This window comes from Gymnogyps californianus, chromosome 23, assembly GCF_018139145.2.
Source record: "Gymnogyps californianus isolate 813 chromosome 23, ASM1813914v2, whole genome shotgun sequence".
Classification (NCBI taxonomy): Eukaryota; Metazoa; Chordata; class Aves; order Accipitriformes; family Cathartidae; genus Gymnogyps; species Gymnogyps californianus.
In genome coordinates, this window is record NC_059493.1 from 4,699,474 (window position 1) to 4,721,691 (window position 22,218).

The 22,218-nt window shown below is 43.7% G+C and overlaps 1 protein-coding gene across 2 annotated transcripts in view; it reads left to right on the plus strand.

Annotated features, from left to right (window-relative positions):
• Positions 1 to 22,218, plus strand: part of DPYSL2 (dihydropyrimidinase like 2) — a 53,600-nt gene that overhangs the window by 13,692 nt on the left and 17,690 nt on the right. For both annotated transcript variants that reach the window (XM_050910131.1, XM_050910132.1), the window contains 3 exons: positions 1,710 to 1,798; positions 3,142 to 3,326; positions 21,449 to 21,613. In XM_050910131.1, coding sequence (XP_050766088.1) covers positions 1,710 to 1,798; positions 3,142 to 3,326; positions 21,449 to 21,613 — 439 coding nt within the window. The remainder of the gene's footprint in view (positions 1 to 1,709; positions 1,799 to 3,141; positions 3,327 to 21,448; positions 21,614 to 22,218) is intronic.

The following is a 22,218-nucleotide window of genomic DNA, read 5'->3' on the forward strand; positions in this document are numbered from 1 at the left end:
TTTGGCTGTCGGTGACATCGATGGCCAAACTGACTGATTTCAATAGTAGCTGGCCTTTTTAATAGCACAAGGAGTCTGCACTAGAAGTGGGCATAAATACTGCAGTGTTTCTGGAAATGGTAAACGTGTGGGACAGTTTGCTGTAGAGGCTGGCATTGAAAGACAAGTGGGTTTTTCACGCCCCAAGTTAATTCATTCAGGCTTATTGGCATTCACAGCAGATCCTAAATTTAAATCTTGGGGTTTTCTTTCTTTGTTTTTCAAATTGGTGGCGTTATTCAGAGAAACTCTTCGTTGCAGTAGTAGGAGGAAGGAGAAGGGGAAAAAGGAGGGGGAAGGAGAGACACTTAACATCTCATAGATGTTTAGCAGTTGTATAAAAGATGGATATAATGGTATAAATCAGTAGCTGATGCAATTCGTGTCGCCCTTTTGGCGTTAAAAGAGCCGTGTCAGCTTCTGTCAGTTGAGAATCTGGTGGTCCAACTCTTCAGTTTTATTATAAGCCCTTTGGGAAAATGCCTGATTCTTTTCTTCTGTTTGATCAGCGGAGTCCCAGCTTGAAATAAGGGCGCTGAGCACCAGTCATTGTCTTATATGTATTTGCTATAAGTTCAAAGCACCACTAAGTTAGAGTCCTGCTTTCTACCCCTTCTTGAAGTCAGCTTTTGGTTTCACCAATCTTTGGCTGTGCTGTTCTGGTATAGCTTTGTTCTCTCACAAAGACGTTTTTGGGAGGAGGAAAGAGGATCAGAGTAAGTACAAGTACAGATATAAGGGCCAAGGTGCAGTTTAAACTGATAGCTGTATAGCTTTGCTTTAAATATATGCATCTGTAATGTAGGGAATGAAGGAACCAGAGGAACATAGCAGTCGCTTTTCACTTTCCTCCCCATCAAGAGCTCTGCAGAGTGTGTTTCACTCTTGTTTATGACTACTGCAAAAAAAAGATAAATTTGGTTTTGACCTAGAATCTCGCAAAAGCGAGATGTAACCTGGGCTGCGATAAAAGCACATCGCCCGATAGCTGCCATGTTATAATTACCTTTCTGTTCCTGCCAAACTGTCTTCTAATTTGAGGAAATTTTAATAACCTTTTTTTAAATCCTTCTCAAACTGATTTTGCTAATATGTCCTTATTTCCATCTGGTTATGCAGTAGTGCTCTGGAAAGGCAGTAAAAGTATCCACTGCATCGAAACATCACCAAGTTGGACAAAATGAGTTTGTTTGTGTTGTGTAACCCATGGCAACAGACTTTTGGTCCATTTCCCTGACAGCAGTTGACTCACAGTTAGCCAAGTAGTGACTCCAGTGTGCGGGTGCATATAGGAAATTTTGCATACAACCAAGGCAGAAAAAATAGAGATGTGGCTATTACGCATCCCTCAAAGTATTACTTAATGCTTTTGCTGTAGGTGATGGTGGCAAACTTGCAGGTATGAGTGAAGCTGCCAAGTAGACAAGCCCGCTGGAACCCAATTCCTTTTCCGTTCTGATTTTTTTGGATCATTAGTGTGATGAAAGGACTTGCAGATGAAATAAAATATCTTTCCAGTTGAAAGTGCAGCAATTGACTTGTGTTTTGACATGCACTTTTGAATAATGCAGAGGTTTTTTCCACCTCTACTCTTTCATCTCTGAAGTGACACTGCAGACTGTCAGCTTTCTCACAGAATAATTGTGTTGTTGTATGCTTCTTTGTTGCAGAGTGATCGTCTTTTGATCAAAGGTGGTAAAATAGTTAATGACGACCAGTCTTTTTATGCAGACATTTACATGGAAGATGGGTTGATAAAGTAAGTGAAGCCTGATACCATGTTGTGATTGGAAATGTGCAGAAATGTACTGCAGATTAGCAAGCAATAACTTAGTGTCAGTGAGCTATATTAAATTGCAATGAAAAATGAATATTTTAACAATATCCTGGTGTTTGATGGAGGAACTTTAAAAACAAGGTGCTGAATTAAATAAACAAATGGGCCAAAACCCCAGTGTTATTAAAGCAGGGGTCAAAGGAGGTGCTTACATGTGCTTAATTTTAGCCATGTGAATAGCCCCATGCTGAGATGACACATATGTTTGAAGTTATCTGTGTTGTAACATTTTACTAAGTTATGACTTAAGATATTTTGAATCCAGAGTTCGGCATCCTAATACAGGTAATTCTGTTTTAGGGTAGGAGGCTGGACTTAGGTGACCTCTTGAGGTCTCTTGCAGCGCTGTCTTCTATGATTCTATGATGCAAGGGTCAATCCAAACCCCCTTAAAGTTAAAAATGATCCTGTAGTTTAAGGATTGAGGTTGAGACCTCTTTCCAGCACGCTTCTGTGTGTTCAGTCCTGAAACATGCGTTTCTGGCACGTTAAATATATTACAGATTTCTTTGGAAAATTACTCTTAGGAAAAAATGGACGAGCCAGAGGTTACAAACAAGGAATTTTCCTGTTCTGGCTAAATGGTCAGCACATGTGCTTTGTTAATCAAGGTTAAAAGTTAAGGGAGCCAGCTAAAGACAGCTAATTAATTGCAATGTGTCATCCACTATTGCACTTTTAAAAATCTGTTTGTGAAGAGCTAGACTGGAGAGACCTTTGAGGGTCTCATCAGGAATTTGGTAACTGGTGTCTGCATGGGTTTATGTTTGTGCAGGGACTACATAATATTTATGCATGAAAGGAAAGTAGACAATATAGAGGCAAAAATTCTTCCAGTGCTCTCAAAACAATACTAACATCTAAATTGCTGTTAGATAGCTAGAATCAAGCGTTGAACTGCCACTTGGCAACCCCGGTCCATTCCCAATAAAGCTGCTCACAAGGCTCTTGCTGTGTTTGGTGCAGCAATCATCTGATTATCTGCGTGGTCCCTTCTCCAGCTGCCTGCCAGTGTGGCTCCTTCTTTTCCTTCCTGTTAAGTCTAATATTGCCCTGAGGTCCTGAAGTAATTGCACACTTTGCTCTCAATTATGCAACTGCTTCAAGGGGAAGAATAAAATATTATCAGCTATGTATGCTGATCCTGTGTGTTGCTTTATATGGAAAAAGAAAACACTAGCCAAGTTAAGTAGCACAAGGGTGTATGTTTACAGGCTGTTTGCCTTGTTTGTGTCTGACTTGCCCTTTGAAACCTGTTTACCCAGGCAAATAGGAGAGAATCTGATTGTGCCGGGGGGAGTGAAAACTATTGAAGCCCATGGCAGGATGGTGATTCCTGGAGGGATTGATGTTCACACCCGCTTCCAGATGCCAGAACAGGGGATGACGTCTGCTGATGACTTCTTCCAAGGGACCAAGGCTGCACTGGCTGGGGGCACCACCATGATCAGTAAGCTGGCTGTTTTTTCTCTTCCAAGAAAGCTTTACTTTTCTCTTTCTCAGATAAGTACAGAAACTGTGGGCTGTATAAGTCATGTGATATTTCGGACCGGGTACCAGCAGTGGGGGATTTCTGATGTCTGTCCAGGTTGCTGAGGAAAGCTTGTGTAGGGGTGGGAAAAGGGGTGGAAAAGCAAGACCCCAGGATTTCCACATCTTGCAGCTGTCAGTCATTTCACTCTTGTCTCCTCTGTTGGCAGGGTTTACCTTGCTACTTGTGTGACTTTGCCAGATTCTTGGGTCTGCTCCTGCTGAAACCAGTGTCACTTTGACCTCTGGCTCCAGTATGAGTAGCAGATTCTTCACATTCCTGTGCCTCGGTTCCTTTCTCCGTGATGTCTGTGGATAGATGTCCATCATATGGTTCACACCCAGAAGCTTGATGCTAGTGTACTACGTGTCTTTGAAAATTGGGCCACTTATTTAAGGATTTGCACATGCCCACTTACATATGCAGCTTTAGCACCAGGATTTTTGTTAGCGTTGTTCCTTTTGTGCTCATATCCTCTTTTGGAGGAAGAGAGAAATTGGGAAATGAAAATATCTCAAAATAAAAAGACAGACAGACTGACTGTTCTGCTGACTCCAGGATTAGACACTCATGATGTTCCCCTCTGGCTCTAAAATGCTTCATGAATGACTTCCAGGCTATCTGTCCCTGCTTGCGTTGGCTACAAATGCTTGGCTTGTCAGAGCCAGGATCTTAAAACTCCGTGAGTCGTTGTTAACCTTGTTTGAGCTAGAGAAAAAAAAATAATCTCTGTTGCAGTGCAGCTGATCACGTGTAAACTGTAACACGGCGTCCTGGAGTCTGCTGCCGCATATGGGAATCAAGGATAAAGGTGTGAAGTGATACAATATCTGAGCATCTTGCGTTCTTTCATGTGCTTTGAGGTGCTGCTGTTTCACAGGAGGGGAGTTAACGTACAGAGAAATAAAAGAGCATGGTTCAGAACAAGTACTAGTGTCTATTGTCCGATCCACGGATATGAAGAGACCTTAGGCACAGCCAGGAATCAGCCTAACTCTCCTCAGTTCAAACCTAGCTCCTTCTGGACTAGAACATCCTCACCACTTGGAGGATGGTTATGAGCCATCTTTGATCCCTGGCCTGGTGGGCAGACTCGGGTTGATTCACATGGAGGTTGGGAGTAGGAGCCAGCGGTCCAAACACAGCTAGACTGTCTGTGTTTCAGAAACAAATCTTTCTGGGACTGGACCTTGCAAAGAGGTTGTGTCTGGCCTATGAACTTGGTCTAATGCTTCAAATAAATAACCTTAAAATAACCCGGGAAATAATTTTTCACTTTGGAATATGAAGTTTGTGTATGAAGATAACCTCGCACATACAGAGAATGTAAAGTGGGAGTGTAGCTGTGGATGGTCTCATTGTGCATACTAATATCCAGTTTTTCTTCAAATTTCTGCTGTCAATTTAAATTAATAACACTGAAATGGTATTTTCTTTTCAGCTTCAGTTCATGGACCTTGTTTCATTGGCTGTTCCTTCGTTATTAGTACACCTGGTTCACACTTGAATTATCATTGTGTTCTTCCTTGTTAAGTTGAATTAGATCAAAATAACATTCTCTGTCATCTGCATCTGACCTTTCAACAACATTATTTCCCCCGGTGGCACTTGTTAAAACATTTTAAGCAGAAATTGCTTAGGCAAAATTTTCTGAAGTAACCTCTTACTTTGGTTGCCCAATTTTACCTATGCAGAGCCTCATACTTCAGAAATGCTTGGGCCTTTCCGTACGTGCATACATGTATATTGCCTTTTTGACTGTAGTATCTGAATATCTCACTAGTGGTGTTTGTAGCACATCTCTGAGTTAGGGAAGTTGGAGGAGAGTCCCCCATTTTATAACTTCTCATGTTACAGCTGTGAAAAATTAGCACAATGTAGATTATGACCGTGGGCAAACCATGTAGAGGAGGCTGGTGGCTAAACTTGACCTTACTGCCTTCCTGAGTGTCTTGGATTAGGATACCAAAATACACAATCATCTCTGAACAAAAAACATCTTCCTAACGCGTGGCAGCAAGGACAGTAACTGGACTGCTTCGGATGATGGAGAGACATTTCTTATGGGCAGGTATCAGCAACTGGAGCTGAACAGTGGAAAGCAGGATAAATAATGCAACTAGACTTCAAAGCTTCGGAGACTCTGCTCTGTGTCAGCTCAGCTGTTCTCTTAGCAAAATTATACACATTTGCAAAAATGTTTTTCCTCAATGAAGCATGCAGAACTGCCCTTGTGAACATGCTCTTGGTGGGTGGCCTTTGGTTTTTCCCAAAGCAGGTGGGAGTTGTGGTTGATTGCAGCATTTTTTTCTTTTATGATAAATAGGACAATGTTTAGTGAACTAGATTCATAATATCACAAACAAATTGCAGCCTGAAAATGACATGCTAATGTTTATATTGTATATCATTGTATATTTTAAATACCGTGCCTGGGACTTTTCAAAGGAGAATGTGCTCCTCTCATGGAAACGTGTCTAGGCGCGTGCCTCTGTTCTTTGGGCTTTTTTGGAAAAGTTAGCCTCATGGATGTGAGTTTTGTGGAAAAAAACACCCATGTTTCTTCATTTGTGCTTTAAGCAAACTTTGTATTGTTTATCTACAAATACCTTTACTCCCATCTGTTTTTTTCTTTTATAAATAGCCCTCATTTTGGGTAAGAAAACAGGTTAGTTGGCTTCATGCTTCAATTTGTTTCACTTTTTCATGCAGGAGGGCACTTTAAGGCTGTTTACAATCTTGGTAGGGAAATATTTGTTTTATGTACATTTTTCAGGGGAATTAAAACAAGAATCTTGGATAGGTTTCTATTGGTTGTTGGTTTTATAAAACCTGTGGGTGAAATCCTGGCTTCGGCGAGGTAGCAGAGAGTTTTGTCATTGACCTCAGCAGCGCCACAAATTCACCCTGTATGTCTGGGTTGGTTTCAGTGAACTTCATTTTCAGCTCAGATCAAATTCAATGTTGTTCCTTTAATTCTCATGGCAAACGCATCCAAGGGAAGCACACAGGAGTTCAAGAATGTAACCTATTGTTTCCAAGCCCTATTCTCATTTACTTCCGTTGCCCTTTACAGTAAATTCATTACTATAGCATCAGAGATAGGAGAATCCGACTCTCAACTGGTATCGAATGGAGCAGCCCCATTTTCTGTGTGGGACCAGTGGAGATTTATCCTGGTGGGAAGCAGATCTGGCTCCAGTCCAGTGCTTCCCAACTCATCCCCTGGTCAGCTGGAATGAGGGAGAGTGGCTGGCGGTGGTGAAGTGAATTAGCCCTTTTCTGCTCTACATCACCTATGTTCCCCTAGGGCTCTCCAGTCCTTGCTTTCCTGAGCCCTCCTCTAGGTTGCTTCACTCAGGAGTCAGGGCTGATTTCTTTTTCTAGCTACTCGTTCCAGGGAGGCCATCTGAACAGGAATTCCAGCTATAATCCTTCTGTCTCTATCCTCTTCAGTGCCAAAGGCAAGACTACAGCTGACTTTGCTAATGTATGAAAAAATATAGTTGGTTTTGCTGTGCAGAGCTGCTGAGAGGTGAAATGACATATTGTGATATGATTGATTGTTTTTCTGAAACGGCAATTTGCATGATCCTTTCTCTGTCCCTACCTTAAAACAATATTAGTGTAGGTATGTCAGCCGAGGGCGATCAGCACTGCGCATGTTTTAGGATAACGTTACTCTGGAAAAAACTTGGATTATCGCCCTTTCAAAATGTCAGAATGCAGTGTTTGTACATTAAGTTGAAGGGAGGATTCCAGGATGATCCGCAGAAGACTTTGGAGGAGAGAGGAGTATTAGATAGGCTCCAGCTCATTCAGCGTAGCTTCCCTAAGCTCCCCTGTATTCCACGGAAAGAGAACAGTCCTTCTGGAGTTTTGGAAAAGGACTCCGTCTGAAGTTGCCCTTTACAAGAGGCTCTTTCTCATCCGTGGAGCCTACGGAGCCACAGTTTTGTTGAGCTAAAGATGGCATTTTTGAGCCCCTATTGTCCCAACTTGGGATAGGTTGATGCCCTAGGATATAAAACAGTCGCTGGAGCTATTAGAGAAGAAAGATATCGCTGCGAAGAACAGGGTGGCCTCTCTAAGTCTTGTGATGGTTTGGTTGCTTATTAACTGTGATGGGTGAAATCCCTATCAAAATCAATGGTAAAACTCACCGTGATTTCAGTAAAGGCAGGATTGCCTTTCTCTGCTTCTAACCCTTCAGAAAGGATGAAGCTAAGCTGTGTGTATTTGCTGGCTCTCTGATCCTCTAGCCTGTTTAATGTCCTAGTGAGAACTGCAGCTATCCGGGCCAGCTCCCACACACATTTCAGCCCCGCCTCCCGAAGACTGTGCTTCTTCCTGGATATCTGCTGTCCTTGAGTGAAATCGCTTGCTGACATTGCCTGTGTTGACTCAGTCAACCACTGTTATAATCATAGAAATTACAGTGAGAGAAATAATAGCTCTTTCTGGCTTGGTGACTTGGAAGCCAGCTGCCTTTTGAACTTGACTAGCAGTTACCCTAATAACATAGAGAATGTACGCTAGGGATATGAGCCTTTGTATCTTGGGAGGTTCAGAAAATGAAGGGGAACTTCACATGGGCTGCAGTCTGCTTCGTAATGCTTTACCCTGCTGTTAAAGAGAGAACTCGTGTGCAGGATGGCAAAGGTTTTCAGGAGTGTGTTAGCTGCTCAGCTACAATCAAATTTATAGTGAGTTGACACCAGGTCTCCTAGGTCATCCTGAAGATCACCACCTTGCTAGAAGGAAATGTTTCCAGTCTAGCATGCTTCCTCGCCTCTTGGTTTTTGAACTGAGCATGCCTTGAGAGAATGGAGCCCGCCCCAAAGGAGATCAGAGTCTAAAACTGCAATAGTGTGAGCTTAGAGCAGGGTTTAGAAAAGGGCAAGGGCAACTTGGCATGGGATGGTATTTAGGCCCACCAGTGAAGACTAGATCATATTCTACCCTACTGGGTGCTGCTGTTTTATATTATCAGGGTTAGTCCTGTCCTGGTAGAGAGCAAGAGTCTAAATGGTGGGCGGAGGAGGAGGACGGAAACAGAGACACAGAAGGAGGTGACAGCAGTGGTCATGCAGTAATTTGTGGCCGAGCTGGAAGTATAAAACCAAGCGTTTTGAATCCAAGGGCAGTGACCACAGAGCTGCAGTGTCTCACCAAGTCTCTGTGGCTGTGTGTACACAGCACTGCATTGTTCCGCAGACGCCAGCCTGAATTTTGTTTCTTTTTGCACCCAGTAGCAGAGATAAAAGAGGAACTGTGCGGCTGGGGCCTAGCACTTTAGATGGGCTGTGTTGGGGTGTATGGCTTGTTTCACTTTCTAGCAGCTGGCGGTGGTTCTTCTGCAGCAAAGAAATGTTTAATTCTATAGAAATGTAATGAAAACGTCCACTTGCTTGTATAAAAGATTGTTGGTGATTTATATGGGTAGAGGCTTCCTTGAACTCTGTTACTAAGATAATGACATTACCACACAGGAGTGCAGAGTCCCTCCGGCCCTTTCTCTCCTCTCCCCAGCTCCCCTCAGTGCTTTTTATACCCCCACACTCTTCAGCCTCTGCACTGATTCACGCTCAATCTTGTTCGCTTCACTGACTCCCAGCTTGCTGCTGATGTGTTTGTTGCTTTCATTCAGAGCGGGCTTAAAATCATTAATGAGAAAGTCGGTCCGTAAACAGAGATGGGCACTCCCCTGTTGCGAGCTACTCTTCTCAAGCTTTTAAACCCCTCTAAGTCCATTAGGCATCTCTGCCTGCAGTAGCGTGTGTAGCTACTGTACGGACGACAGCCTGTCTTGCTGGGGCCGGCTCTGCTTCCAGCCATCCCTGTGACGCTGACTTTCTGCTGAATGGGATCGCTTCTATTGTTCTGGTGGGGTTTCCAAAGGGGTCTCGTTGGAAGTGAACGAAACGAATCTGCCAAGCCCTTGATGTCTCTTGCCAGTTAGCAAAGAAGGAAACAGCTGTTCAGTCCTCAGCATGCGTTGTGTGTTATTGTGTGCGTTTTGGTTTTTTTTTCCCTTTGGGCTGCAACTATTGTTTGTCATCTCTTTGGCGCTGAGAGAATAGGGTCCTGTGAGGAACAGATGAGGACTTTAGGAGCTGTGTAGCTTTGCCTGAGGTTATGCAGGAGGCCTGCGGCGTGATAGTGTCTTTAACCCTGGCTGTCAGATATTCAGGCTAATGACTCTGCCTACCAGCTGGGCGATCTTTCCTTCTTAGTGCTGAAAGGTGAAATCAGCAGTGTCTGGTTGTGGGCTGGAGTCTGTGAAACCACTGCAGTCCGGCACGGCTTGTCTGTAAGTCAATCGGTAGATTTGTCCCCATTTTCCCATCTTCTGCCTTCTCCAGAGCTGCTCTGGATCCTGGCCCTCGCTCCTCTCCCCGCCTTCTGCCTCTTTGGCAACACTCATTTTTTTTAAAGAGCCGATGAGCGGGGCCCTTGCTCCATTTCTGTTTTGCCCCGTTCTGCTCTGGACCCCCTCTACCCCTGTCACTGCAGGGGACGGAGTGGACGGAGGCTGGCCCACATGTGCTGGAGCCTGGAGACTCTGATTTAGTTATGAACAAATGAATGTTGAAATAGCAACGCCACTGACAGAGCAGCCGTCTTCCTGCAGATGTGAGTGACCTAGATTTTTCCATGCATCCAAAAAGAGGGATTTGGCACTCACTCAGGAGAAATAACCAATGTTGTCTGTTTATGCAATAGCACTTAATACCTCTTATTCCGTATAACGGTTGGGATCAGTAGTGCTGCTTTCCCACTGCATGGAGGAGAGTTCATGTTCTTGTGTTTGAAGAGCTGCTTTTAAATGCTTTTCTTGCTTTCACGTGTCCAATGCTCTCATTCCAAGTCCCAAGCCTTATGGATGACGTGCGGGAGAAGTAAAGAGCTAACGGATATCACCAATGTGTTGTGTCTTACACAGTACCTTACATCAATGGAAAATGCATACGATACTTTGAAGGGTGCAGGTGTAAAAGTGGGGTCCTACAGCTAAAGCCTGTCTACTGTAGATAGAACAGCAATCTTAAAAAAATAAAATACAATTATCCACCTCCATTAATGTAACATCATTAGCTGTCTGTGATAGGTTTTCAGGGCCTGTGTGTTAGATCTTGCTGGATAACCTGCCTTAATCACCTTCAAGTTGAGACAAGGTCTTAAAAGAAACAGCAGGAAATGGTGCCTCCAGCTCTTTTCTTGGCTTGTTTTTCTGGGCACGGATTTTTGCCTTCCTACCAGTGTTCAGTCCCTTGGCTTCTTTTACCTTCCCATGAGCTTGACTCAGCAGAAACCATCCTTGTCAGATAGGAATTTTTAACTTTCCACGTTGGGAATTAGCTTTGCGTGTCAGGGGAAGGAAGCAAGTGATGCCTGAAAGAAGTGATGGCTGAAACTAAATGCAGTATTTCTCACTTAGGCTGGATTTGGGCGAGTGCTGTCTGTAGAGTGGAATTTGATGTCTTGGGTCAGCAGAGTCTTTTTCCATCTTTCCTTCAGCCACTGTGCCTTCAGTTCGTAGATCCCATCTGTTTCTTAGAAACTGGATTTTTTTTTAATCTTTCTGGTGAGAGGGAGAAATGTTTAAGGAATACAAATTAGCTCCTCCTGTCTAGCATACTTTAATCATGCTTATAAATTGCCAGTTGTTACCAACTTGGGGCTGTGCCTGCATCTTTGCACAACCCTAACTCCCATGGAAGCCATGTGCATTTAAAAGGAATGCAGCGATGGGCACTTAAGAGTTATGGCTTCTGGGAAAACTCTTTTCTTCCCTTGATACACTACAGTTAGTGTTAGGACTACCTCTGTGACAATGGGTATGTCATTTAATTTCTCCATGCTAGTTGGTAGTTGTCCATAATGGGAGGTGGCTTTGTTGATGATGTAAGCTTTAATTCAAATTAGTTAAGTTCACCTAGACCCTCATATTATAAGTACAAAGTGATTATTTTTATGTAGAGCTGCCTGAGAGTCCGACGTGTGAAACACTGGATGTCACCTAGCAATGAGATAGTCCCTGTCCCTCCCAGCTGGGATCCATGCAGATGCAGACACCCAGTCCCTGCAGCTCATGATGCACAGCTCTGGTTACTGTCAGGATATGAATAAAAGGAAAAACCCTGTGTGAGGGAGAGACGAGGTGAGCCCTGTGTGCGTAAAGTGCTTTTGGCTTCCTGGATCCTGAAAGCCTATTTTAAGTAATAGGAGGAACCGTTAGACTTTAACATGCACAGGTTCACTGGGAAATCTTTCGGTAAATTTTCAAAGCCCATCAAAAAGGGCTGTGCTTTTGGAAGTTCCCCTTCCTGACCGCTTCTAGGGCATATTTTCACCAGATTGCTTTGTTCCTGAAAGCAGTTACATATGTGCAGTGTGTATATTTTTGGAATCTGGGGGACTCTGTGGTGTTTTACATATGAATGAAATTCCCTGGCACAGACTGCAGGCAACGTGAGCTGGTAAAGGAGTTCCTTGAGAACTATCCTGTATTATTACACAGCACTGCTTTTGTGCAAAGGAGAAGAAGAGGGAAAGTTCCCAAAGCATAGTACAGCAAGAGATAGCGTAACCCAGTGTTGCTTCGAAAATCTCATTCCAGAAATGCGTGTCAGTTAATGATACTTCCCAACAGACTTTTCTTTATTTCAGATAAGATTTCTCAGGATTTGTGTCAGTGTCCAAAGAGAAGAGTCCAGCTACTGATGGGGTACAAAGTACTTTTCAGACAGATGTGCAGAGACTCTTTATCCACTGTCAGCTGAAGAAGTTTTGGAAAGTCTTTATAGCACGACAGTAGCTGGAGAAAAATGTAGATGTGCAGGATGTTCTTACGTGAAGTAGAATTAGACCATGGTACCAAGACCAGAGTTTGCTTCTGCTGCTTTGTGAAGCAGTTAGTCCTTTTGCTATGCAAACGCTCTATAAAAGGGGAAAATGGCAGCTGTATGGAAATGAGTCACACCGGGCTGTCCCACAGCATGGATCCAGGGGCAATTCAGGCTATTGATCAGTCTGGCTTTCGTGTTTGAGACAGGAAATTAAGTTGAGGTCTAGAATGTAAGAGTTGCCTCTAGAAGCTTAGCTCATGGAAAAAATAAAAGGCAGCGTCTTGTATGTATGGGTTTTCCTAACCAGTTTGCTGTAGGGGTCCTGGATTGGAAGAGCCACAGGCTTAGTGTCCATCTTTGGGTTGGCCAGATCAGGTGATGCCCAGGAGTGCATCCTTTTCTACCTCAAACGTGCTTTGTGCCCCCAAACAAGGAGCGGTTTCGTGGGTCTGGGAAGATACCAGACTGCTTCAGAGGCTGGACAGGGCTATTTCAGACGTGGAGGAAGGAAATTCAGCAGCTGGGGACTGTGTCACAGAATTCCTATTTCAACTAAGGATGATCTAGTTAGGGCCTCCTACAGGTTATTATTACAGCAATCTCAATAGCTATTTTTGCAGGCAATATTAGCCTTACCAAGTTGATAGAAAACCAGCAGATGGCTCGGTGTAGTCAAAAAATTGACATGTGCAGTGTGAATGTGCTGCTTGATCTCTGTCCTACAATAGGTTTGTTAGAAAATAGGTTCTGCTGCACCTCCACATCAGATCCCATAACAGTTTTCTCTATGGACACATGGACATTTGGGTCTGATTCAGTCCTCGCTTCCTTGTCTGTAGTTCTGTTTGACAGTCATAAAAGTCAGTGGTTTAACTGAGAACGAAATGGGGACTCTTAGTGTCTTACCAGCAGTGGAAGTGGTATGATGGTGATTGATGAAAACCTCTTCCTCAAAGCATGATGTCACTTCGTCAGAGCCACGAGAAGAGGAAGTGTCTGGTCCTTGTCCAGCGAGGGGAGATGTTTATATGGCAAATACACAGAGGGAAAGGACAGGTTCACCAAGTAGATTGTGTCGTCGTCGTCCCCCCCCCCCCCCGCCCTTTCCCTCACAAGCTGGTTAAAAAAAAAGAAAAAGTGATTCTATAGAATCAGAACTCTTTGCATTTAGTTTATTTTGGTGGGGGAAAAATTCATCTTCCTAGTCCTGAAAACATACAGCCCTTTCAGAACCATCACAAATTTCCATTGTAAAAATTCCCGTTCTGCAGTTGTGTTCCTCTTCATCTCCAACGCCCCCCCTGAGACAACCATGGGCAATGAAATGAGGGTGAGAAGCCAAAATCTGGTCTTGGCGACAATGATGCAAATCCAGAATTGTTCCAGCTTCCCGGCTAGTGGAAAAAGCCTGACGGGCAGGGTATATCTCCACTGACCTGAGAGGGACAGAACTGGCTTACGGCACTTGATCTTTTGTTCTCTTGTTTCTGATCAAACTTTTGCCCCTTGGATGTGGTGTTATAGTTGTGTTTTGCCTTGACTTGAAATCCATGGCTACAAACAGAGGTTTTCTCAATCCCATTCCCTCAAGGTTTACAGGCCAATTTATATGGAGTCTTTGAAGTCCTGTCTACTTTTTTTCGTGGGCTTCAAGTGTGGAGTATGCCTAAAAGAAAGAATAAATCTTGGAATCACTTAAATATCTCTTTTGAACTTGGCTCCCCGCCTCCTCTATTATGGTGACCTCCTGAGATACAAGCATAGCTTGGATATACAATAAACCTGTACTGTAAAGAAATGGAGCCTTTTTTGATCTGATCTAAATACGTAGTTATTCCAGCTGCTGAAGAGGGTCATTAATTACTGTTTGGACATACAGACCCCTATTCTTTACGTTTGTGTCCAGCTGGCATTAAATTGTTAATCATATTTTGGATCTAATCAGCTAAAAAGACAAGTCAAATATCTGTATGACATCAGTGAGGGAATAACAGAACATTGCAGTCTGAAAATGTAATCAGTGTAGCACGGATATGTCTAATTCTTCTGAGCCCGGTCCAGCTTCTGATTCTCTGCATGGAGTCTAATAAACTGGATCTAAACTGACAGAAAACAACACGCGATGTCATTTAGCCTGCCTTTTCTTCTGTTAGTTTGGCAGACACATACAAGAACAGTCCTTGTGTGGTTGTATTAGCACGGTAAATGCTATTCTGTGCAGAGTGTTGTTACTTTTCAGAATAATCTCTTTATTTCAGTATCTTTTCTTGGGGGAAAAAACCCAGCAACAATAAAATAATGTGGGAATAAATCCCCAGAAATATGCAAAGCTGAAATCTGATTGCTGGATCCAGGACGTTAAGAAAATTCTTCATTTGACTTTTCATTACCTTCAAGTGTATCAGCTTAGGTATGCCAGATATGTGAAATGGTAACCTTAAAAGCGATCTTGTAGGTATCCTTTCTTGTCCTAGATCAAAAACATGACCCGGAGTGTGGTTTAGAGGAAGAACTGGGTATGAAATCAGAATATAGGAGATGTGAGGCTCTTTTAGGTTACTCGATTTGGGATTTTTGAGCTCAGAAGAAAAGCTGAGGTCTCTTTCTAGCCTAAATTGATGCAGAGCCGGTGAGCTGGCAGTTGTGTTTCAATACTTCAAGCAGAAGTCTTGTTGCTGGGAGGCTTGACTTTTGAACAACTTTGTTACTGGTCAGGGCAGCTTTTGGTAGCTCAATTTCTTGACATGTAAAAGGGTCATAATGATATATAACCAATAGTAGAAGGGATTGTGGTATTCTGCTAGCTGAGAGTTTGAAGTCTCTGGATGCAATAAGGTCTGTGATTATGGGATAATCTTCTGTGAAGCTTCTTGGGTCAGTCAAGGGCCTGACTTTTCAGTTCACGTATATTATTTTTATTCCACTCACTTTCATAGCATTACTCCCAGTTCACACCAGTGCCAGGAGAATACTACTGCAGCCATAGACTAGCAACAACTCCAGACTTCTAAGTAGCGAGCTGTGCAATTACCAGGGCTGAATTTAATTACAACCTCTCAATAAAATGGCTTGCGACAGAATGTACAACTCAATAAATTCACCAGATTTCATCACATGCAGTTGCTGTGAAGATTAAGTAGTATTAAAAAGGCAGATGTGTTTATAGTGATCAAGCTGCTATTTAAAGTTTTGGGTAGGGGAAATCTGCCTGCTAACAGTTAAGCTTAAATGTTAAGGATTTTCACCTTATAAACTCCTCTTAAACAATAGGCACTTTTAATGCTAGTAGAAGCAGGAAATAATGTGTAAAACTGCAGTTTATAATAGCAACTGGAACCCTGCATACATGGTTTTATTACACAATTTTTGTAACGTCTGACCATAATTCACGTTTATATTGTCCATATCAAATAGTTTCTCTCTTTCCTGGTAGTGGTGTTCATTAGCTGAAGACCAAGAAAAATTTCATGCATGCTTTAGATGACACGTAATTAAACCAGCTGAAAAAAACCTTCACAGGGGAAAGCTGGAACCAAGGGCTATTAATAGAAACTCCAGGAAGGGGTTCTTAGCAAGCCAAGGCCTGCTCAAATGAGGCAGGATGCAAAAAAGAAAAAAATTGAACATGCCACAATACCAGGAAGCTATAAAACCCATTAATCCCCACCCATGAGGACATCCATCCAAAAAGTAAAGTTGTGTTTTCAAGGCAAGGCAAGGCTAATATCTGAATTCAGCTCTCCCACTGAAGCAATAATTTCTCTTGAGCTTAGTGAGGGGTCAAAAATATAAAGGCATGGCTCTTAAACTGCATTTTTTTGAGAGCTTCAAAGTGCCAGAGAGAGATTATATGGGATTTTTTATGGCTTCAGTCTCAAAGCATCCTGCAGGCTGTTGGTTAAATTCCCCAGGCTTCTGTGTGTGTGATCCCTCGTGCCCATGCAGAATAGCTACCTCCGTTCTCAAACTGGGCACTTGTTCAGGGCCTGAGCCAGAGCCGCAGATATCCCCCTGCTTCAGAAAAGCTCTTAAGGACCAGAAAGCCACAATGTATCTGAGTTTGTAAAAGGAAGCCAAGATGTGATGCAATATTTTATAAAGCTACTGTTTAAAGCTGAGATTGGCACCATTTTAAGTGTGCTGTGCAGCTAGCGGGTCGGTATGGTTTTAAAGTAAGGGAGAAGATACAGCAGCTGAATGAAGAACAAAGATCTGTTTAAAGCCAACCCTTAATACGCACGCTCACCGGTGATGTGATTAGTAAATGCTAGTGCTTTATAAACTGATGCTGTCACTTCTCCTACCCTACTTAGATTTTTCATGCTTATGTTAAAACAATATTACTTTATTTTCCCCATACTTGGAAAGTTCCCTTTAAATCAATTCCTCTAAGTTTTTGCCTTCCCCTTTCATTTAGCACTGAGTGCCAGATGCACTGGTGGTTGTTATCTCTCCCCCACAGCATTCAACCATTTCTGCTCATTGGACACATAACATTTCAATGTGGCTGAATGCCAGCTCCGGTATATTAAAGCCACACAGATAAGCTAACAGTGGTTAGTGGTGTTGTCTCGCTTCAGCTTATTGTCTGCCTTTAATCTTGAGCCGATTAATCTGTCCAAGGAGGAGCGAAGGATCATGAGCGAGACAGGCAGAAAAACAGCCATGGATGATGGGTGGGTGGGAGCTGAAATACTTGGAAGTAAGAGCAGATGCACCTTGTAAGCAATGTGAAATTGTATGTAGTGACAGGAGAGCAAAACCAGGCACATCAGAGAGGTAATTAATAGTCTTAGTGATTGTGGCTGGAACAATCATGGCATATGGGTACGCAGGTGCTCAAATCCCACTGCCTTCCAAAGGGAGGTGAACGCTCGGTTTGTCTGGGAAAAAGATAAACAGACTGTCCAGTAATTTTGGAATCTTGTCAGTATTTTACTGAGGGAAAAATTAGGTCATTTGTAAAATACAAAGTCCTTTTTCTAGGGTTTTTTTTTTTTTAAAGCAGTTACTTTGCTGATGTAAATGGGCTTGCTTGCTTCTAAGCCATAGGCTGTTGCATTTTGGATTCTGCATCTCAGAAGGTTAAAAGATAAATCTACAGAATGTTTTCTGTTCCTAGCTGAGAGACCACTGTAATCCTAACCTTGGCTTTGCCATGTAACTTGCTGAGAGTGTGTGTTAAATAAAGCGAAACATCAGGATTAGGCCTGAAATTTACTCTGATTCAGGGAGCCACTACAAGGACCACAAGCTACTTAATTCCTCCTTTGAAGGTTTCAGTACTGATGAAGTGATACTTAAATGATCTTTTCCTTTTCTCTTTTTGTCTTCGTTTTGTTTCTGGTTTTGGAGCAAGCTTTGAGCTTAAATTGAGCTGGCAACTTCCTTTTCAGACCTCAGCAGCTGACATCATTTGTACAGCAATAACCAACAACAGGAAGAAAACATCTGGGCTTGGAAGCACGAAGAGATCAAGGCTGTAGTGGTCTAGAGAATAAAGGGGTGACAGCAGCCTGTGTTGCAACAGTTTGAGTGCATCCTGCAGATGTGAGGGCACTCCAGCAGCTGCAGGAATTGAACATTCCTGGTTTCCGAGATGATGGAATGAAAGATGGGGCAGTAAGCTGTCGGGTTCCCTAGAGAGAAGCGGTTCAGTGAGGTCAGGACAGCACACTGCTTTTCACATGGGAAGCCTCCAGGGTAATCTCCACGGCTGGGTTTGCTGCGTGCTCCGGTGGGTCAGAAGACCTTGTGTCCGTGGTCCTGTGGCGGATCATACCGAAGGGTCATCTTGGGAACCTAGGGCTGTGGGAATGCAGCGGATGGAGCTTTCATCAGCTGCTTTGTGCTGCTCTGAAGCACAGGGACCTTAAAGAAAAAGCTTTTTGTTTTACTCTGAGCCCTTGAGCTGTGCCTGAGGACTGGAAGGAGAACTTCCTCTGAGCTGCATGTGGGCGATTCCTATCTGTACCAATAGGCAGAAGTAGTTGCAGTGCTTAGTTCTTTTAACAGCAGGTGAAGAATCAATCTTGACTCTTCTTTAAAGGATCTAGGCTCATTCTTACTTATTTGGGCTCCCAAAAACCCCAACCCTAGCGTGTAGGGATGTAGGCCATGATCTTGCAACGTAGTTGGCCCCTTCCATTGTAACAAGGGATGTTAAAATTGAGGAGACATTTGCATTTGTGTCTAAATTACCTCTAGTCTAGCACTTAGGGTTACATCCACCTTCCTCATGCCTTATGTGCAGCATGTACTGCTTCTGCTGCCCCACCTGTGGTAACACAGCTTCCTTCCTGCTCCAGGGTGCTGTGTGTCAGATATAGCCGCTGAGCAGCTGCAGCTGCCCTCCAGCACTTGGACCCCTGTCCGGGGATGTCCCTGTCACTGTGACTATCCCATGGTATGCTCTATCACGTTGCACCTTCCCTCAGTCTCTTTGGACTAGTTAAATCATGGGCTTTTGAAGGCTGTTGGCTTACCTTGCACATTCAGGCCGCCTTCTTGCCGACTTCTTCCACGTGAATATAACGAAGTGGTTGATCAGTGATATTTGCCTGGCAGAAAACTGCTATGGAAACAAACTGTGTTCTATTTTGATGGGGATGATGGGTGATTTGGCTATCGGTGAGCTCAAGGGAGCTGCTATGCGACGTGTCGGCAGTGCAGCTTCCATATGAGATATTCCTAATCCCCAGAGTTGACTTTCATGCACATATGCACCACTGCCTCCATCCCTTATCCTTATTGTAACCAGCTGTGGTTTGACTTTGTCAAAGATCTGATAGAGCTCCCTTACCCCCTCTCCCACTCCCTCCACAAACTCCCATTAGTCATACTTGGGCAGTGCATGAAATAAGATGGTGATAAAGCTCTGATCCTAGACACCAGAGTCATTCCTAGGGGCTCCGTGCTGGGCTGTGAGGACTCCACTGTGTTAACCCCTTAGTGCCTCCAGGCAGAATTTCCTAATGCCCATAAGGCATGTATCATCTTGAGGTTGATAGAGCTCTTAGGGCACCTTTCATCTTAAGTAGAGATGGATTTATTACTGTGATGTGTTAGAGATTAAATGGGCTTTTTTGGCTTTTTAATTAGTCAGTGGGCTGAGGAAGACAGCTCTTGTGTTAAGGCACTGGCCATTTGTGAAAACTTGGGTTTTCTCTGTATCCCATTGGTAACGCAGAGAGAATGTTATTTTTCTCCTTGTTGTTCATACTACTTAAGCTGAAGATTAACTTTGGCAGAGTGACAAGGGGCTACATACTGGCCAAGAAACAATTCAGTCTGGAAGTTAGTGGAAGGTTTCTGACCACTGGGGAGGAAGAGATCATGGAACAGAAATTGGATGATTTTTTTTTTTTAAACAGGACAGTTTATCGTCTAGTTAAACTTGGGTTGCTTTTCCCGAGGGTGGTGAAAAGCACATCCTTGATCTGATGCCAGTCACCAGGCAAATTTCAGAGCTTTCACTCATAGCATAGATTTCTCTGATGGGCAGGGCACTACTATCTGAGCAGGCGAAGGCCACCAGCCACTCCTGAACCCCTAAGGCACTGCTGATCAAAGCTGCAGCTGTACTGCCAATGTATCAGCAAAGAACTGTACATTACATCCTTCCCTTTGCAGGCTAGAGTGATACTTTGAGGGGCAAATGCAAGCCTTCTGAAAAAGCACAAATATTTTAACTGCTGTTTTGCTATCTGTCACGTAGTCACCTTTGCAAAAGGGAGAGAGGGTGGGCAGAGCTTTGCGGAAGGATGATTGTTTTGGGTAGTCCTCTCGACTTTCTACAGTGTTTGCACATCTCAAACATTGGAGACGTCATTATTGACTCGGGTGGCTGAAGCTCATGGGTCGTTCAGGAGAGCTGTACTGCTTTTGCAGTGGGTCGAGAGCTCCCAGTGTAAATCCAGTTCTTAAGGCAGTGCAAAACCAGTAAATCTAGCCTGATGTGTCTGCGTGGGGGTGAAGCAAAGCTTTGTACTTCACTGAGAGCGAGTAGGGCCCAAGGACTTTGCCTCTTATCCCAGTTGTGATTTAGAGCTAACTGCTGAGCTGATTGCAGCCTAGATACTCACCAGTAAAGTTAAAAATAAACTGCTTGAATTTCTCTGCTGATAATTGAAGCAACTTTTTATTATTTTTTGTGTGATTTGATGTAAGTCAAGCCAGGGCTCTTTCCTCCTCCCCAACAGTGCCTGCCCAGTTTGTGACCACTGAAGTCCTGCAGGCTTTTCCTACACTCTCAGCAGCAGTTCAGTTTCTGAGATGCTGGCTTGCTTCTTGTATTTCACTCTGTCTAGTGAAGATCTTAGAGATCCCGTGCGTTCAAATAAAAATTTGAATGCTATTCAAATTACTGGGAGGAACACTAAACCTTCAGATCCAAATCTCTCTTGTTACCCTTTGAGGCTGTCTGCATCTGTAGCACTGCTTCAGTTGGAGTATCCTGTAGCTGCATAGGACCCAGTTGCTGCTGGACCTAATGTGTTAGGCTAGAACGAGGATCAGACTGAGCAGATGCCAGAGGCAAGCAGGACCGTCTTGTTGTCAGGAGGTGTCTCTCCAGCCATGACAGACTGTTGGTCCTGCTTCTTCCAGACCTCACTTGTACGCCGTCTCTGGAAGGTGCTCTTGGTTGGGACGTGTAGCACAAAGCAGCTCTGATCCATGCGTGGAGTCCTTGGTTGTCACTGCGTACGTGCCAGCAGTAATACATCTTTGCACTCTTTGGACACCTTTTCTAGCATGTCCAGAGGCACAGACAAAGGCGCTGCTTGAACATGAGGTGCTGCGTACTGAAAGCTGCTGACTGATGCTCGCAGGGGATCTTGCCTGTGTCATTGTTTATTTGTCACCAAACAGGGGAGCAGTGTTTATAGAGCTCTCTGCAGTGGTTTGGGTTTGCTGCCCTAGGAGTTTCATTTGCTCCATTCACAAACAATTGCAGTAAACAGGCTGTAGTAATTGAACTATTTCCTTCAGCTTCTGCTCTGTCATGAGCTTCCTGGCTGCATTCTCAGATGTGGGGCTTTAGAAACCAGGTCTTGCAGCCTCAAATGTTTTAAGGGGAAGGGGATGTCTTGTTTTTGCGGCAGCCTCTGCAAAGCATGCTTTCTGTCTTGGACATCCAGGAAAGCTACTGCACCAGCCATTTACCAATGCTTTGGTTGTCTTTCCCAGTTGATCACGTGGTTCCTGAGCCAGGGACCAGTTTGCTGACTGCATTCGACCAGTGGCGAGAATGGGCAGACAGCAAATCCTGCTGTGACTACTCTCTGCATGTTGATATCACCGAGTGGCATAAAGGTGTCCAGGAGGAGATGGAAGCTCTGGTTAAAGATCATGGTAAGTTCAGTTACTGAAAGTTCAGGGAAGTCTTTCCCCTCCTTATTTTTTTAGGACTGGCTCCCCTATTTTTTAGGATTGGCTCTTGTGAATTATTTTACTGTTGCATCCCAATAAAGCTGTTTTGGGCCCTGATGTTAACTTGGCCCATTCTGGCTTCTTGTGAAGGTTTGGACAGTCACTGTTGTAGAGGGCAGGGAGGATGGTACGCACTGGCATCGCTGCAATGTGTTAGGTGGGTGAGCACTGATTTTGCAGAGGTGAATCTCTTGCTGCTGCCGCCATGCAGAGGAGCACCTTTGTTCAGTGGAGGCCCTTTGAATTTCATTAGTGCAGGTAGGTGATAGCTCCAGCCATTAAACTGTTGTAAACAAGGGGAGGATCGGGCCCAGAAGGAACAATCCAGCGCTGGTTGCTAAAAGTGGAGAAGAGCTGAATAAAATGACCTCATAGGTTTTTCCCCTCTTTAATTTCCTTGACGTTTCATCCTTAGGCTAGAGTAATTTTCCATCCTGTTTGTAGTTTAAAAAAACAACCTTTTACATCCTAATGAGTGCTTTCCCACATGTGCTGGGTAAGAGGTTTTACTGGTTCAGAAGGCAGGA